This window comes from Lutzomyia longipalpis, chromosome 1 (assembly GCF_024334085.1).
Source record: "Lutzomyia longipalpis isolate SR_M1_2022 chromosome 1, ASM2433408v1".
Taxonomy (NCBI): domain Eukaryota; kingdom Metazoa; phylum Arthropoda; class Insecta; order Diptera; family Psychodidae; genus Lutzomyia; species Lutzomyia longipalpis.
In genome coordinates, this window is record NC_074707.1 from 23,209,213 (window position 1) to 23,228,113 (window position 18,901).

The window sequence follows — 18,901 nt, forward strand, 5'->3', positions numbered from 1 at the left end:
ATGTAAAAGAATGTTACATGACAAACTATAGGAATGTCGTAGAAGATGTCCCATTGATGAATTGAGAATGTCCGAGAGAATGTCTTGTATTCCGCATCTAAACAATAAATAAGAATTGAGGTTATATCCACAGAACAGTTTCTGCACAATTTCTTGTACATAAAAACATCGTAAAATAAAGACTTAATTCCTTGCGAGGACAGCTAAATAAGTAGTTAATTGCATGGTAATTTCATAAATAAGTTTATGGTAGACCTTTTTGTACAAATATTATGAATATTTCTTCAGGTAAAATCTATTAAGAGAGTGTTAGATAAAAGAATGGGCTTCAAGTACCTGCTAATTATTGACTTTGAGTCTACCTGCTGGGAAGGACGAGTTGACCACTTCAACAGATGGGAGATAATTGAATTTCCAGCAGTTCTGCTCAATTTGGAAACAGGTAAAATCGAAAAGGAGTTCCAAAGGTATGTCTTCCCCACGGAGAACCCAAAACTAAGCGCCTTTTGCACAAGACTGACCGGAATAACTCAGGACCAAGTGGACAATGGAGTACCACTCTGCACTTGTTTGATGCTGTTCACCAACTGGGTGAAGGAGATCCTCAATGAGAAGGGGCTTACTTTCCCCAATTGCAATCGGGATAATCTTCATGGCGACATTGCCCTTGCAACCTGGACAAATTGGGATTTGGGACTGTGCCTCCGGCTTGAATGTTCCCGGAAGAGGCTAAAAAAACCATCTTTTTGCAATCAGTGGATCGATATCAAGAAATCATTTGAGGTAAATAATGAATTCTACGATTTTCAAATCAATTTTATTCCCAAAAATTCCATTTTCTGCCCTGCAGGATTACTTTGATTATAAGCCAACATCATTCCAAGATGCATTGGATTTTCTTGGCATTGAATTTGTGGGACGACCGCACTGTGGTCTCGACGATTCCCGGAATGAAGCCAAATTGGTGGCATTCATGCACCAGAACGGAGCCACATTTAAGATCACATCTAATTTACTCCCTCCCGGCAAAATGAATTTTATGTTTTAGTTGCTAAAATTCCTATTTATATAAATTATTAAAACTACGTAGTGTCTTGCAATAGTGAATTTATTATTTTAATTTATTTTCGCTATTGAACATGCTCATATTTTGAAGTTTATTAATTACATATTATTCATTGTTGTAACTCTTCACGTGCTGAAAAAAAACGGCCATTATGACGACATTTTCGTACAATTTAGTTCTCTCCTCATATAACTTTGAGAATTCATGAGGTATTTTATGCTATTCACTGCCCAAAGGTGAAATACAACTCGAGCTCTTTGGACAAAATCGCGCTTATGATTGTGTGCTCTCATCGAAACTTTTATGAGCGTGTGCCCCGTACAAGAGAATTTGAGTTGATCATAAGCCAGATAAATTTTAATTTTTTTGGTTTTATTTTGAGTAATTTTTAACTAAAAGGATAATAAATGAATTAAGGTTATTTATTAAATATTATAAAGGATTAAGCTTAGTAAAGAATTTTAATTAATTTGAAATCTATAAATATGTGATTCAATTCTCAGAGCAACTTTGTTGTCTGCACAAGCGAGTCTTTCGTTTCAATCGAGAGTCTCCTCTATGTACGATAGCTAAAGAAGGGGTTTCTCTCTTTTTCTTACTCTCTTGAGACAGTGAGAAAGGTAAAGAAGACAAAACGAGCGCCAGGTACAACTTCAATCATTTCCACCTCAATCAGTCATTGAGAGTTTCTTCAGGTGAACACACCGTACTTTTTTGCTGCGCGATCTCGTGAGTGGTGCACCCAAGGAGGAAGCCCACTCTTGTAGACCTGTTGTGTGAGCTATACCATCTCGCAATACATAGTGATCACGTACATAAAAGTGGCAATTAAATGAGAGAGAATTAGTGCAATAAGCGACTGCTTAAATCGGTTGATTGCGCACGAACCGTGGTATCGGTTGAAGCCGCGAACGGCGGAACTGGGTTGTGTACAGCAAAATTATCAATTTGCATCCTCGATGGAAAGTTGTTGAGTGCTCGTTTTTTTTTATTTACTTCTTCATAGTTCGTTTATGAAGTTGGAGGAAATGTGAATTTTCTCTGTGGTATATAGGGAAAAGTTAAAGCATATTTGAGAATTTGCAAAAAAAAATAGTGAGTGTGGTTTTTCTGAGACAAAGAGGGGTGGAAATGATTTTACTAGTAATGTGGTTGAAAGTGTTGGAAGGAAGTTAGAAGAACAAAAAAAAAGGAAAAATTTTTCCCAGAGACGAAAATAGGCAGCAATAATGTGGCAAAGGAGCTAAAAGAAGCAACTTGTGAAAGAAGAGAGATTTTACATCAAATTATCGCGCCTTGTTCTCTCTTTTTCACACATTTCTTCGACCCTCCCCTCCCCCCTTCTTCGAAGTGATTGCAGCAAAATTATTCAATAATCTCGCACACACCAAAAAACGCGAAGAAATTGTAAAATTAATTCAACCTTTTTCGTCTTAAATGTGATTAAAATTAAAATTATGGGATTTCTCTATGAGACTCTTACAATTCTGGTCATCGTCAATTTCTGTGGATTATCTCAGCAGCAGGGTGAGTGTTCCCACATTCAATTGCAAAAATCTATGCCTGATGTTATATATACCCATATGGTATATAGAAATTCAAACGAAATAAAAAAAAAACGACTCTTTTGTGATATAATCGAAGTCATTTCTTTTTGCACGCCGAAGAAAATGAGATGAAAAAAAAAGTACATCGTCGTTCATACCCTAGAAGGTGAATTACTGCAATGTACATTATACGTGAATGATTTACCACTTGCGTAATTCGATAAAATCGGTAACAAATTTCTCAATCATTTCTCACATTGTACTGCTTATATGAGAATATTTTCCCCCGCTGACATTTAATCTCGCATAAACTCAAAATTCCAGTCACTACCTATATTCTTTACTTGCTTAATGATTAAGAAAAAAAAATCTTTTATTTAGAGACTTTACAGCGTCTAGAAGAATTTTTGCGGCAAGGAAAAAACTGTGAGTGTTCTTGAGTGACCAGAAACCATGACACATTCGAGAATGTCGAGATGGTCGTCAAACAGGAAATTCACGTAGCTTTTTGGGATGATCCACGAGATGGGCAAAAAGCTCCATATACATATTTTCTCCCACTCCGTAAGAGCCCCAATAAGAAAAGAAGATGAAAAAAAATACCCAAGCATATTTCATATTATTTACTCTACACAAGCGAGAGCTTTGCGAGGCAAGAGAGACTTTCAAGTCACTACCATATAGCAGAAAACGTCTTAAAGAGCACACATGCAGACAAGAAATACTTTCCTTTTTGCTCAAGGCCTCCCAGTCACACAAATCCACCTCTCTTTTGATACACAAACACCTTCGAGAGTCGCAGTATTGGTAGCGAATCGCACTGGCTTAAATGGCAAATTTTTACACATGAAAAGTCACCCAAAAAATATTTTAGCTGATAGAAAGAATAAAAGATCAAAATTAAATTCAAACATACAAAGAAGAGGATGATTAAAGGCAATTAAGATGCCTGCAGAAATCCACCCTGATTGAGAGTCCCCTAAAAGTTGAGAATCTGAAGAAAATTCGCATTATAAGACATTTCACAAGCAAATAAAATATCAAGTTGCAGATGGCTAATGATGGCAAAAACGAGTTTCTAAGACATTTCAAGCTGAAGCAAAAAAAATTTTTGCCACTCCATGAAGCCCACCACCTTGATTTCTTGTATATTACCGAAGGAGACAAGAAATTTATTTTTCATTTCCAGGTTCGTTGCTTTTGCGTTGAAATCTTACGTTTCTAGCCAAGTATTTAAACCTTGCTCACGTACCCGCGCGATTTTTCCACAAGCAGTAGCGACAAAAAGGTGGAGCTTTATTGCGAAAATTTTTGCAAGACAATTTACTCAGTTAATTAAAGGATTTCAAATGCCCCTTAAGCTTAATTTGCACTAAAAAAGAAATGAGGGTATGCACGTTGGGTTTCTTTAAATTGCCGCAATATTTATATGGTTGATCCGGTTGGTCAATTTCATCAATTTTGTTGCTAGTTAGAAATTATCATCTAACTGGGTGGTTATACATACTACAATTTAATTTTAGAAGCATTATTAGAGTAGAGAATGAAGAGATTGATAAAAAAAATCGGAAAATCATCAATTTTTTTCCAACAATAATATTACAAAAAATTGAAAAATTAATGAAAATTTCTGTGTAGTGACACAGAATTTGTTTAGGTTTTACTTTTGAGATCAAAATAAATTATTTCCGGGCTAAGTATTAAAAGAAATTTAATAATAAAATCAATAAAATTGTCAAACCTTAGAATTAGAATAAATAATCAATTTTTTAGAAAAAAGAGTGAAAAAAACGTGAAACGTTCGAAAAGTAACATCCGAATAGTAACAACATAACGACTGCGATCCGAATTTTCCACAATTGCATTACAAAACAACACAGTCGCTAACTTATTACAGTAACATCACAGTTTAGAAAAGAAACGTCAAACGTTAGAATTACATAAAGAAATTGTCAAAAACTACATTTTTAAGCAACAGCCATTGATATATTGATAGTTTAGTAATCTTTATTCTCTTATTTGTTTTCTTAAGCAACACTTTTCAGAGATTTCTGTCTCCCCCTTCTGAAAATTTGAATATTTTTCAATGAAATCCTTCATCTTTTATACTACTTTCCCCTATAGGAAACTAAGGAGAAAAAAAAACATTTCAAGTAGATATATTGGATTCCGAAAATACTCCACAATTTATTTAACATGTTGTACGTAAAAATATTTGAATAGAAACCGGATATTTATTATTTTTACTCGTTTTGTCAATATTTTAAAATGCAGAAGAGCATCTTAGCATTGTCAATAATTCATAAAAAATATATATTACTAGTTATATAAATACATATTGAAAGTAATTAAATTTATTGAAAAAGAAAAAGAGACCCAGCAAACACCTTGCAACTTTAACTTTGGAAACTCTGAAGCAACGTTGCAAGAGAGTTTACTTCTTAGTTGCTAAAGTTGCGAATATGGTTGCATGGAAAACGATGCAGTATACTTTATCGCGATGTTGCCAAAGTTGCAAGATTTTCTTTATTATTTCAATAACTTGAAAAATTTAAGTGTTTTTGCATTCTAAAGTCTTTTCTACAACTTCTCAAAGAATAATTTATCTAAAAACACACTAAAATCTCAATTTTAAGCAAAATAATTAACTTTGAAAAAATCACCTTAAAAATAGTTGCAGGAAAGTATATATCAACGTTGCGCTAGTTGCAATAAAAAATCGAAAGAGAACAAATTTTCCTTGAAATTTAAGTTTTTTTGGACTCTAAATGAGTTTTATGCATTACTTATCCCTAAAATAATTATTTTTTATTGATAATTTATCAAAAATTGTTAATTTTATTAAATATAATTTATTTAGTTGCTTAAACGTTGCATCAGGGTATGCCGGCGCAACCCAAGCGCATTTTGTGCCTATGTTGCGCCTTTCACCGCAAGGGGCGCGTCTATCGCGAGAAATAACCCAAAACAGACAGAGAGCGGAATAGAAAAAAATGAGTCTGTCTCTTTCATTTATTTTTACAAACAGCAAAACTAGCGCCGCCCTGGTGGGTTGCTACCGAATCATTTTACAACGTTGTTGCAATGGTTGCTGCATCGTTGCTTCAGAGTTGCAAAAAAAGTCTAACATGGCCGACGGCACAAAAAAGTTGATTTTTATTTCATTATTCCGAGCAATTGGGGGCCCAAAATGATGTGGGAAGGCTTTTTTAGGGATAGTTGGGTGCATTACTTGTGTTTAAATAATTAATTTAAAAAAAATAAATTTTTGACCCCTAAAAAAAATAATTTTCGGTATAAAAAAATTAAGAAAATTGAGATGGGAGCATCATTTAAGTTCCTTTGAGGCGATTTCATGACGGTAGAACCGCATGGCATATTTTTTTTTCATTTGGAAAAAATCTTAAAACTCTATTATTAAATAATATAAATTATCCATTAGAGTTTGTCATTTATTATAATGGGAATATGGACGCCATATGATTATTATGAGTGTGTACCATATTTCCCTCCATTTATGACAGCGGAATGTTTTGAAATATTTTTTGAAACATTTTTGTTTCAAAAAATTTTAGTTGCGAGACGGTATACGGGAAAGGATATTTCAGAGTTTTGCAACGTTGAGATTACTAGTTGCGGCAACGCAGATATCTATTGACCATCTACTTCGAGGCAACGCAGATATATACCGTTAGGCATGGTTGCATTGTAGTAAATGTAACTCCGCGCAACGTTTAGGCAACTATCAATGGTTTGTTGGGGACTCATTTTGACAACAAATTGTTAACACTTGGAGGACTTTACTGGTAATTGGTACCAATTGAAACCTTAAAATCGTCACAGAATAAAATCTATTGGACTTATCTCGATGAATTTAGCATCTATGTGTAGGGAATTTTAATTACTTTAAGATAGCAGAAAGAAAATCTTGAAAAAAGTCTTTTCTTTGGAAGATAATTGAGGTCAAAGTCAAAATCCAACGTGGAGGATCAAATTGGTAATAACTACCAGTCAAAATCCCATGCATTTTTGCCGTGGTTTTGAGGTTATGTTTCCCCATATTTCCCAAATAAAGTACTCTTGTTCACTTTTCCTCGGTGAAAATCATTAACGTGGACTAATTTTATTGCCGGAAGTGATTAAAAAGTTACTTAAAGAATCAAAGTTTGTGATTATTTAGGCGCATTAATAAATTATGTAAAATTGTAGCAAAAAAAGTCGTTTGAATTGGCAATTTTGCATCGATTCTACGCAATTTTTTTTCAGGTGATGATTTTCTAAATTAAATATTTAGTAATTCGGTGTAGGAATGCTTGAAGGAGATTGAGAATTAGTGAAACTTTCGATCCTTGTTCAATAAACTGATTAATAATTAATTATTGAGCATATTTTATCAACTGGTACTTATTACCAATTTGATCCTCCGCGTTGTGCCAAATGTTGGGTCCTCCAAGTGTTAAAGAAACATACAGAATATAATTACTTTTATTTTTCATCTAGTTTACTCAAATTATTAATCTGTATAAGGAAACAATTTGAAAGAGCCTTGTTAATTATCCGTAAAAAAGCTTTTAAATATAGATTCAATTTCCTTCTTTCATTTTTTAGGGAGCTCCGATTTCAAAGCCATTAATTTCTTTTTATTTCTTCAATTTATTTTACAATCGTGTGGGTGATAAATTTTTTTTATACTAATTAAAATACGAAATATTCATTACCTAGATATACAATTTGAAATCCAAAGAAATATCTCAAATTAGGCAACTTCCTCTTATTGCACAGATTGAAATAGTTGAAATTATAAGTTTGAAATATCTTGTCTAAAGTACCAATTGGCTACCTTTATTATTTTTTGTTAAATATTGCTAAATCTTGAGTAATTGTTTCTCTCTGAATGTACTTAAAATTCACACGTTTTTTTTTTAAATAAAAAAATAACTCACGGCCAATTCTGGGAGACAATTTTTTTCTATTTTATTTGATATTGTTTGAGCAATAATTCTCCGTGTATTTATACATGTTTCTTTCTCTCAGCCTCTTAAGCACTATATATTTTTATTAAGCGCGACAAATGCATATGGTATAAGAAAAAAACCTATAAGAATTCCTACGATAACCTTGGCTCGTGATTTCACTCAGCAAAACCTCAACGGTTTATTCGTGTGAATGTGAAATAAATTTATAAATGGATTGCCGTTGTGTAAGAATTTTAATAATATAGTCATACAGAGTGGCATTTTGGAGGAATTGCTGGTGAATTATTATTAAGAGTTGCCAATACAATTGAGAGTTTGGGTATGTTGCACCTCACCAAAAATTCCACGCTATACCAATTCCTCATTCCCAAAGAAGAGCCCTGGGCCCAAAAGAAGAAAAAAAAAAACGATAAAAGAGAGACTTTTGTTAGTGAAATTAGTTTTTTTACGAGTGCCCCTCTTTTTTAAGGTCAACAAAAAGTGTCTCTTGAGATAGCATTTAGAGATATTTTCACGTGGGTGCTCAGCTCATCATTATAGAGATGAGGTGAAAAAAAACTGAAGAAGCACACACAATTCATCTTCCTCAAGTTTAAATTTCACGAGAAATTATGATAAATTTTCTTATGTATCCAATTAAGGTTCGTTGAAATGAACACTGTTAAATAATTGGTGCGTACAACTTTTTCTTTGCATCTCTTCTCAAAAGCGAGACTCTTCATAAAGTGCCCATTTTTTCTTCTATCGAACCATACCACACAATTTGAATTAACTTACAATACTATTCGCAGTGGACAAAGATATTCTATTTCTTTTTTTTATTACAGGTAACAAAATTTTTAGAATTTCTTGAATTAATTTTATCGACAGTAATTTTAAACTTCCCGTGCATGGAGGAGTTGAGAAATAAAATAAAACAAAAAGATTTATTTCTCTCCCTGTTTAGCTATAATATTCGTTCAAATCAACATGCGCGAATGGTCGAAAGAGTTGGAAGGCGCGCGAGTTGGAGGCAATTTGCAAAAGGTTCGGCCACTGCACCGTCCTTGGCGTCATCGACTTTCTTGTATTATTTCATTCCCTCTTGTGGCCCCCGAAGAGAAAACAAACAAAATTCCATGAAATATTCCACAATTCCTCTTCTTGAAATTCGATTGATGGTCTTGCAAAATTATATACATTGGAACACAGAACCTCTTGCGCCAAAATTCCGTTTCCTTTCAACTTCAACACCACATATTGTTTTTTCCCTTCAACTCTCTAAATAAATTTTTAGAGATCAAGCACCTTCGAGGTATTGTGAAGTCAACAAATTACTTTACAGCGATTCGTAAATATTTTCTTCTTTTTTTTCCTTCTTGAACTCTCTTCTTAAATCCCGAAATGCGCGAGACATTTTCTTTGCATCTTGCGTTTCCTCCTTCACCATAAAAAAAACCTCTCAGTGAAAGAGAATTTCTCGAGTCATTGGACTTTGCAGTGCTTGAATTTACAAAATAAAACCACCATATATAAGAAGTATAATAAATAAAAGGAAAAAAAGTATTATACACAGCAAAGAAGGAATTTCGTGATGTGAATTGTTTAGTGTATGTATGAACGGAGGAGAAAATACGCGAGAGAACTTTAAAATGGAGAGAGAGAACTTTTAGTGCATGCGTCGGATTAAATAACTCCACCATAAGTAATTGTCTAACAATTTCGTAAATTTTTTTTTTCATATACCTCACACCTCATGCCTCTTCATTGCCGCCAAAAGAGAGGCCCAGATACCAATTTTATTCCCATGAATTGTGAAATTGACTCACAAAATTCAATTTAATACCACCACACAACTTAATGCACAGATTTTCCCACATTTTTCTTATAACCACCACCATTCTCTGGTGTGCCACCCAATTCCTTTTTGCATTGTTTACACTGCGTGGATTATTGTTTGACTCTGAAGCAGTTAAATATTTTCATTATTAAAATGATGAAGAAGGAGAAAAAACAAAAAGAAGAAATATCGCAATTCGCACTATGATTCATCTGTGGTTCACATCATCATCTCAAAAACCTCTCTTCATCTTCTTGCAGATCAGCAGAATTACTTCTACACACAGAATCAAGGTCGATTTATACCGACATACCAACAAAATCCAAGGAATACTGGATACTTTGGTGCAACAGCCCCAGCGAGAAATCCTCAGCCAGGCTCCTTTCAAGAGCAAACCCTCTACGTAGGAGCGGCCGGATCAAATGCGGGAAATAATGCTCAGGGTGCTGGACAACTCCCAGATTCCAGTACGTCGGCGTATTTTCCGTTTCAGCCATTCACAGTGAGTCATTTAATTTAATCCATATCTGGCATTCAATGCTCTTAAATGCCATCACTATTCAATTATTTTCTACTATGTATAGCAAAGTAACTTTATGTTGGTATTTATATACAGTTAGAATTGAGAGAGAATTTAAACATGGTTTATTAAAATATGTTTTGCTATTTATAAAAAAAAACTATGTGTTGTACATATCTATTTTGTCTTACTTTAAATCTTCGTCATTGTTTTAGAGATTTTGAATGTAAATTGGAAGAATTTAAATTATAAAAGAATGTCCTTTAATTTTTTAAAGGAAACTGATTGAAATTTTGAACTGTTCAAGATCTTTAAATTTTGAGAAATCTTATAAGTGAAACGGGTTGTCTCATGCTATTGAAACTTAAATCCTGCACCTGCAAACAAAATATAAAAATCGGTGAGAAATTTTATCTTTTGTAAAAATAAACACGCAACATAAAAATAAACACTGTTAACATATTAAAAATTTAATACGCTCCATACGCTTCTTTGACACGAAAAGAGATTTGGAAAACATTTTGCTCCAAATAAACCACCTCGAGCCTTTTTAATACAAAAAAATCTTTATTCAACGTGACTTTGTGTTTTTTTCATGACGAATTAAATGGCGTATAAATAAATCTAAAATGGTATTGTAAGTAAATCTCTTTGACGTCAAAATCATTTTATCCATGAATCTATTTAAAAAAAAAGACTTATGACCGAGTTTCATTTCCCGAGGTCGAGCACACAGCAAAGTGCTGAGACATTCGCCCTAGGTCTTTTGTTCACTCTCAATCTTCCCTGAAAACATTGGACGCAACAATAGTGCAAAATTGTGGGTTGGGTATCGCTATGGAATTTCAATCACTTTCCAAACAAACTCTTATGTGTATCCCCATATTTTAATGTTAGATATAATATGTACAGTAATTTTATACACCGCGTTTACTTAGAGGCCACTCTTGATCGCACCACGACACATTCTTACGAGGCGAGAAAAACAAGAAGTTTGATGAAGAAAAAAAAATGCCAAACCATTGCGTCACTCTTGTGCATTTTTTCCGCACATACCGCACAGACATATTTGGCTGGATTTGGAAATCCACAGAGAGATTATAATTAATATAATCAAATTAAAATTAAATTATAGAAGACAAAAAAAGTTTCGACCCAGAGGAGACATACATATTTTAGAAATTACATGTTCATCGAACTTGATGGCATTTTTTCACGGTAGCTCCACACCTTTAAAAAATACATATAGGTATAAATATAGGCTAGGTGGGTATTTTTTTCGTGGGAGGATGGAGAGGGGGAGAGTAAAATTGGTGCTACTTATTTAAAATAAAACGCAAGAGTACGTGAATGGAAAGATAAAGAGTTAACTGAAAACAAACAACGGATTTCTTGTGGAACCCCCCAAATAAAAAGCCCGTACAAAATGCATGGAGAGAACGATGTGAACAAGAAGCAGAATTACCTACATTTTTCAAGGAAATTGCAAGGAAAATCAAAACGTTGAATTGCATTTACAACGTTCCAATTTGTGCACCATTTTGTATGATTATATCGTTTCTTGGTATAAATTGATTCGGTGCGATAAACAGTATTCAGATTAGGTGTGTGTGATTAAGTGCGAGGTCAAGAGCTTCTGGTAAGAATGCACGCCAAAGTGGAAAAGAACATTCTCAAGGTGAACTCATACATAATTTTCACTTTAATTTTCTCAATTACTTCAACTACGTGCAATTGTATTCCAATATTGAGGAATTATTGAAATTATTCAAATTAACTACATACTTTTTTTATTCCTTCAAAATGTTTCAGCGAGACAAATAAAAGAATTCTTCGTGAAATAAAAACTTTAATGATTATGAAGGAAATTAATATTTGATATATCAACTGCGATCAACCTCAATTTCCACACAGAAGTTCTCGAAATCTTATGAAACCATCAACGGTAGACGCACATAAAAAATTAATTACTCTCTCCCTCTCTCTCTAAAATTACGCCAATAGTTTAAGAAGATAAAAATTATAAAGGATTAATGATGCGAGAAATATTTACTGAAGTATTTTCCTCACTATTACCTTTCTAGACAACGCGGCATCCGGAGTTGTTTGAAATTTCACCACGACCTTTCACCGGACAATCTCTGAGAAATAATGGCTTTCAATACCAGAGGATACCACCTACAGCTCAGGTCCCTCCTGGAGGAGTTCCCCTCCCACCCCAACCCCTAGTTCCTGATTTTCCACCCCGAAATCTCCCGCCACACCAAGCGGCTGATCTCTTTCTCAATCAAATTGGACTTGAGCAGGTAAAAATTATTTCTTTGTGCTTGTTTTAGATTTTTTTTTTCATACTAGAACTATTTGGTTTTAGGGTATTCCTGGTGAAATTCCCAATCAGCGGACATTCCCACGCGGACCACCCTTCCGTCCAGAACAGACTGGGACACGCCCTGTGAACCCACCCAGTCGTAATGACAAAACACAAAGCAATAGAAATCCAGGTGCCTTCAAGGCGTCCATAGGTGACGATTACCTTACTAGTCAAGATGAGACATTTAGGAGTAGGAATAGATACCGAGGGAATGGCGTGAGTACAACTGAGCCACCAGTAGACACGAAGAATACACGCGGGAAGCCATCGAAGGGAATTTCACCTGATGCCATAGAACTCAGTCGGAAGACACCACCAGCACGGAAGATTCAGAAGGAGCTTCTTCTCAATGAGCAACTCCTGCGATCACGACCAGTTCCCTACGATCAACCAGCAGCCATTCCACCATTCCCAAGGAATCCAGAACCACCAAAAATCAACATCAGCCACAATGGGAGCACTAAGCAATCCAATGAGTTACCCACTCTCGAAGACAACTACCCAGACTACTTCTACGACACTGTCGATGACAATCTAATGGCTAAAATAAAGAAGCCCAATGAATCCCAAATTGATGTTAAACCAGATAAGCCCACGGAGAAAAAGAAGCCAGAAAGTCGAGTGAAAGAAGTGAAGGAGGAATCAGCTTCTCAGGAACAAATTAATCCGAATGTTTATGTACCAAATATTCAGAGTCTCCATGACACTAGCAAACACATCCGTGACAATAAGGCTTCCTTGGAGGAGACGCATGCTGTTGAACAACCCACAGAGCCACCCAAAACTGAGGTTGTAACGGAAAAGGAGGAGAAACCTGAAGATCACACGGTTATCCTCACGTCTAATTTCTATTTACCAGAGAATCTTCAGAATGATGAAGCATTTGTGGATGATCCCCCTGTTGAAAATGCACCTGCCCACAGTCAATCTCCTAACAATACGCCCGACATCAATGTACAGTCTGACGATGAGGAATACGAGTATGAAGACTATGCAGATGATGAGGAAGATGCCAACATCCCGCAAATTACAACAGCCAACCCAACAGTTGAGGTTCCAACAGAGAAACCATCAAACATTGATGGGGAAGGAGGTGTTATCTCTGTGGTCACAACCAAAAGTACTCTAACAAATAGTAGTGCAATGAATGAGGAGACAGAAACCCCCTCCAATATTGCATCACCAATTAATTCAGAAAATACCTCAACAACCACAGAAAGTTGGGTGGTTATAGCATCCGTCCAGACGAGTCGTTCTGTATCCGGGGCTCGTTTTTTGCCCTTCCCTCAAGTTGAGCAAGAAGAGAAGAAGCAAGTTCTTTCGGACTTGGACAAGGATGGAAAAGCATCAGACGAGGACACTCGTGATGATGATTTGCTTGAGAGGAATGTTGGCAATTCCACACCTGAACAAGAGCAAGACTTTACGACAATTACCAATATGGAAGAAGCTCATACTGATTCTGTTCCCGAAGCCACGTCGCATTCATCACCAGCTTCGCATGGTACTCCCCAGTCGACCGAAAGTATTATCGATAAACTCGATAGGGTGCAATCTGAACTCTCCAGTGGTGTGCTAACTGGGAAGTTCCCCATTCTCAATGAAACTCTCGTGGAAATTACCACAAAATCCACACCTGTTGTTGTGAAAAAATTCAGCCCAAGAACAACAACTACCACCACTCCCTCAACGACCACAACGAGGAAACCAGATATAAAGAAACTCGTCTTTGAAACTCTTCCAATGGATGATTTGGTTGGACTCCTGCCTGCAGGATATAAGAGTCGAGCTAGCTATAAAAATAAGAAAATCCCGACAACTACCACAGCTTTACCGGAAATAAAAAATACTTCGGGATTGGCTTCTTTAATGAATAATATCCTCGTCCAAGATGTTAGTGTTTTAGGCCTCTTACCCAAGGATTACAAAATCAATGAAAGTACTACCCAGGAACCTGCCGCTAAGTCTCCTGCTGATGTCCTTTTGCAGAAAGCTCAGAAGGTTGATATTAGCGCTTTTCTGCCTCCGGGCTATGTTGCAAGTTCAACAACTCCTAAAGCAAATACTAAGAAACCTCTCACTGTGACCGTTGAGGATGATATCAGTAAATTCCTTCCGCCTGGCTACAAACTTCCCAAAACGACAAAAATGCCATCAACAACTTCAACCACCACCACAGCTAGTCCACCCGTTGCAATCATAGATGACATCAGTAAATTCCTTCCACCTGGATTCAAATTGAATGCCACAATTGAGAAAAGTGAGAAAATCGACATCTCTAAATTCTTACCTGCAAATTACACGGAAAAGCCCCAAGAGATTACAACTGCTTCGACAACTACATCCGCTGCTCCAAAGGTCGTTTTTCCAAGTCGCCCAGGATTCTTAGCTAAGAAACCCGGACAGAGACTCACAACGCCGAAAACAGTGGAAAATGCTGGACCAGTTGCACCAGACATTGTTATTCGGCATGGACCCCCAACGAGGGCAACGACTGAATTTACAGGATGGCCAACCCCATCAACCACCCCCTTCTCCATTGAGAAACTCCTTGAGCGACAGAGAACCTCAACGATCGAACCCCAAGACTTCTTCTCTGCCTCCACAACGACCCGAACAACAACAACAACCACCACAAAAGCTACAACTCAGCGACCCACGGAACCAGGGGTGTGTCAATCAGACTGTGATCTTGCAGCTACCATCAAGATCGTTGGTGGTGTAATGTGGAAGCCCGAATTACTCGATCACAACACGGATGAATGGAAGAGTTTGGCACATGAGATGGAGAGTCAGTTGAACAGTGTCTATGGGAAACATGCAGAACTCAGCAAGTGGTTCAAGAAGGTCCGCATTGATAGCTTCAGCAAGGGCAGTGTTCTTGTGGATTACTTCGTTGAACTCACCAATATGCCCCGACACATAAATACGCTGGAACTCAAGAAACTCTTCCATTCTGCATTGAAGACAGTTACCACAGAACCACCAGAGTACACAACGGAATTCGATGGTGGTCAGACTGATGCTGAGCTAGACGATGACTTCGGACCAATTGTCCGTGAACGAGTGATTGAGCCAAAAGTAGCCAAAGAAACTCTCCAACTTGGACAATTTATCATTGATCCCATTTCAACGGACTTCATCGGTGCGTATCTATTTGATTTTCAGCCTGATAGGCATTTTATTGCTCATGTTCTACTTATTCAATCACACTGATAGGTATTCTTCGTCTTTTCATTTTTGCAAAATTTCACCTCCAAACGTACTCTCTCTGAAATGGGGTACATTTTATTTTATTTTCTTCTTGACATTGCAAAATATTCGTATATAACTGTGGAATTTATTATAACTAACTGCTAGCGTGTTTGGTTGGTTGCACAATTGAAATAATTTTAGAAGAAGGGAAAATGTATTGCAAAAGAAATTCTTTCATTAAGAAAATTCTTTGCTACGAAAATATTCTTGAAATGAGAATTGGCTTTAAAAAATTGCAAAACAATTTAATTTTACGATTGAGAAATGTGGGAAAGAAAAAATCGCGTTGGCGTCATTGCTGGTCAAATAATCGCAATAAAAATTCTACTTTTCTCTAAATTAATTAAAAAGAAATGCCTTTGGCGGAGATGAGAATGATAATTTGGTTGCAGAGTGTCATTAAACCTAAACAATACCCCTATTGTTAAAAAAAAGAATCCAAAATTGATGGTAGAACAGCTCTTAAGTATCAATTAAGTCATAAATTTACGAGCAATTTATAAATTTCAGTGATCCCGAAGCAAATTGCGCCAACTGTGGAATTCGCCGAGGAGAACCAGCTCCTGCCTCAGTGGGCGATTGCGGTGATTGTCATTGGAGTGGGATCACTGCTCTTTGTGATTATCTTCGGAGTGACAGTGGTAAGAGAATGTGCAAATGCCGCCGCCCCGCAAGAAAACCCACGGAAAGGCATTTTGCATTGGAAAAGAAAAATTGAATGAGATTTATTGCCCTTTTGCAGCTCCTCAACAGGAAGAACAAGGCAAAGAAGAAGGCGCCAGCGCCCCTAACAACCGACATGCTGAACGAATTAAACAAGAATCACATGGGTGGAGTTGAGAACTACGGACATGAAGAATTCTACAATGTGGAAGATGGGTGGGACGATGATACAGATGCTCGGCATCACGATGTAAAGTCCAAGGTATATTGGCAATCTCTCTCTCTTTTGTTTAATTGAAAACATAAATAAAACACTCACCATCATTCCCTCTTTTGTGTGCACAGCGATATGCCCATCCAGCGGTGAATACGCAGTCCAACATCTACGACAGCTGGAGGTCACAGCGACATCCCAGCAGCGGCTATTACTATGACTCCCATCAGCAGTACCCGCAGAAGATTGGACCATACCCTGCAGACGCCTTCATGGATTACCATCAAGCACCAACGCAGCATAACTCCATGCCCATGTACACGTACAACCCTCGACGGTATCGAGACTACGACGAAGACTTTTAGTGTGTGAGATCCCAAAAAGAAATTAAAAAAAAAAAAATAAACTGAGCGCATGAACTTACCTCCTGCCAATGGAGATGATTCGAAAGATTGCGAATGATGTACTATGTAATGCTTTTAATTTAATATAATTTTATCTATTGACTTGTACATGATTTATTGTGTAGCTCCCCAAGAAATATTCCTCACTCAGGATTGATTGTCTCTTTGTGCAAATTAATTCGCTGTGATTCTTCTTCAAGCAAATACCACAAATGCGTTTTGCTGTAACTTTTCCTTTTTTACTGCGCAACGAGCAAAACTTCTCAATATGCCCAGTTCGTCGACAAATCCAGCAAGAGACGAATTTCTGATAATCTTTGCAGTTGTGTCCAGATTCTTGGGTGCAACGGTTGCATATATTGCAGTGCTTGTAGTAAGATTTAACGCATAGGCCACACATGTTGCAATGTTTGTAGCTCCCGCCGTTCTTTGATGGACATTGCTGGCAAATGGAGCAATGGCTATTCTCTCTAGCCACCCATCGTCGACAAATCTTGCATTCCCTGTAGCCCTCATCTTCTGGTAGAACAACGAGTGATGGCTGGGCATTCGTGAACACCCTCACAGGAGATCCAAACCTCCCTCCATCTTCATCATCATGGAATGTGGTGTGATTGACATAATTCACCCTGTAGTCCATCATCTCGAGCTGAGGCATCTCCTTCTTCACGTAAGTTTCCATGTAGTATGGGAAAATGAGGAAAATTGTGACAACTTCCGTGGGATTCCCATTACATTCCCTCCAAAGCTTTTGTACATTTCTTAGACCCTCTCCGAGAAGTTCTGTGCGACATCCAAAGGGAGGATCCACGAAGATGGCTAATTTATCCCCTTTTTCCTGCTTCAAGAAATCCATGAGATTCTTCTTGCTGGTTTGGGATTCAAAGAAGTAACAATTGAACATGTTAAATTTCGAAAATTCCTTCCTCCCGAAAAAATTTCCATATCTCTCATCGATGTCCAGGAGATAACTTCGGATTCCTTGTCGTGACGATTTCCTGGACAGTTGAGCATGTAGTGTGGGAGTGCCAATACACAGAATCTTTGTGAAATTCAGCTTTACAAGCAAATTTTCGAAGAAATTCAGTGTTTTTCCAGAAAAAATGTACTGCGCTTCACCCTTATCGTTCTCTTTCAGTTCGAAGAATTTTGAGGGACATTCCTGAATCTCCCTGATCTGCTGCTTTCCCAGATCTCTCAGTACTAAATGCTTGGAATGTTGGTGCAATTGTTCTTCATTCACAAATGCTCCACATGTCTTGCAAAAGTCCTTTCGAGGCTTCTTCGAAAAATCCTTCGCATTCAATTTCTGGGATTCATTCTGCCTGAGAATTTCCCTTATTACCCATTTATTTTTCTCCTCTCGGTCCTGATAATTCATCCAGTCCTTCACGATAATAAATGCCCTGCAATTCTTGCCATCCCGATAAAGGGAACAAGCGTAGTATTCGAGATGTTCAGAATTTTGTCTTACTTTCCGGAAGCAAATGCAAGGCCCGTGAAGACAGAAAGGTGCCGGAATGTTTTCTTCGTTTTTTGGCACTATTTCAACGCGACCTCCTGCAAATAAATTCAATTAAAACACTTTACATTTCTGAGAATCATTTTACTTACCCATTTTGCAAAGAAAATTGTTGAAAAACCACGAAAACATCCTCAATTTTTTTACCAAACAAATCTAGCGAAATGCTGCATAACCAAAAAAAATTTTTTTGAGGTTAGTTGTATTTTTATCAAGATTTTGGATAAAAATATTTGAAACGAAAACCATCAAAACCGTTGAAAATCTGCAATGTTTTTCCAAAAAAAAAAAAACAAAAAAACATAAACTCCCGGAATGCGTGTTTTTTGGCTTTTGGACCCCTCAGATGGCAGAAAGAGCCAGAAAATTGCGTTAGGAACGAAATAACCCAGCTGTTTCGAAGAATTTCACTTGCTAAATCAACAAGAATTAATAAAAAACAAAATTTTTCGAATAGGAAAGTGAATTTATTTTAAAATATTTTATTTAAATATTCATCAGCAAAGAAATTACTATATAGGGATTATATAGAAAAAAAAAGAGA

General features: G+C 36.6%; 3 protein-coding genes across 4 annotated transcripts; 2 read left to right on the top strand and 1 right to left on the bottom strand.

The window, feature by feature from the left end:
- Positions 1–81: 81 nt before the first annotated feature.
- On the top strand, positions 82–1,283 carry LOC129797275 (ERI1 exoribonuclease 2). Its single transcript, XM_055839677.1, has 3 exons — positions 82–226; positions 289–783; positions 851–1,283. Exons 1-3 carry the CDS (start codon positions 224–226, stop codon positions 1,046–1,048), a joined length of 696 nt encoding a protein of 231 aa, XP_055695652.1. The 5' UTR covers positions 82–223; the 3' UTR covers positions 1,049–1,283.
- A 462-nt stretch (positions 1,284–1,745) lies between these two features.
- LOC129797268 (mucin-2) lies at positions 1,746–16,937 on the top strand. Of its 2 annotated transcripts, XM_055839659.1 has the most exons (7): positions 1,746–2,593; positions 9,669–9,910; positions 12,013–12,234; positions 12,300–15,444; positions 16,065–16,195; positions 16,297–16,479; positions 16,563–16,937. In XM_055839659.1, the coding sequence occupies exons 1-7, from the start codon at positions 2,524–2,526 to the stop codon at positions 16,794–16,796; spliced, it is 4,227 nt and encodes a 1,408-aa protein (XP_055695634.1). In that variant the 5' UTR covers positions 1,746–2,523; the 3' UTR covers positions 16,797–16,937. The 2 variants fall into 2 exon arrangements, with proteins under 2 accessions (XP_055695634.1, XP_055695635.1); XM_055839660.1 differs by lacking the exons at positions 1,746–2,593; positions 9,669–9,910 and adding an exon at positions 11,403–11,606.
- On the bottom strand, positions 16,891–18,803 carry LOC129797272 (rRNA N6-adenosine-methyltransferase ZCCHC4). The gene is made up of 2 exons (XM_055839673.1): positions 18,450–18,803; positions 16,891–18,395 (listed from the first exon to the last, which is right to left on the bottom strand). Exons 1-2 carry the CDS (start codon positions 18,487–18,489, stop codon positions 16,927–16,929), a joined length of 1,509 nt encoding a protein of 502 aa, XP_055695648.1. The 5' UTR covers positions 18,490–18,803; the 3' UTR covers positions 16,891–16,926.
- Positions 18,804–18,901: the final 98 nt, after the last annotated feature.

What these genes read in the sequence shown, in the direction of transcription:
- LOC129797268 (XM_055839659.1), top strand. Translation starts at nt 2,524, where the DNA reads ATGGGATTTCTCTATGAGACTCTTACAATTCTGGTCATCGTCAATTTC. An exon ending in TGGATTATCTCAGCAGCAGG is followed by an intron (nt 2,594 to 9,668) that starts GTGAGTGTTCCC and finishes ATCTTCTTGCAG; the next exon opens with ATCAGCAGAATTACTTCTAC. An exon ending in CATTTCAACGGACTTCATCG is followed by an intron (nt 15,445 to 16,064) that starts GTGCGTATCTAT and finishes TATAAATTTCAG; the next exon opens with TGATCCCGAAGCAAATTGCG.
- LOC129797272 (XM_055839673.1), bottom strand. Translation starts at nt 18,489, where the DNA reads ATGTTTTCGTGGTTTTTCAACAATTTTCTTTGCAAAATGG. An exon ending in CAATTTTCTTTGCAAAATGG is followed by an intron (nt 18,396 to 18,449) that starts GTAAGTAAAATG and finishes ATTTATTTGCAG; the next exon opens with GAGGTCGCGTTGAAATAGTG.
- LOC129797275 (XM_055839677.1), top strand. An exon ending in ATATCAAGAAATCATTTGAG is followed by an intron (nt 784 to 850) that starts GTAAATAATGAA and finishes TCTGCCCTGCAG; the next exon opens with GATTACTTTGATTATAAGCC.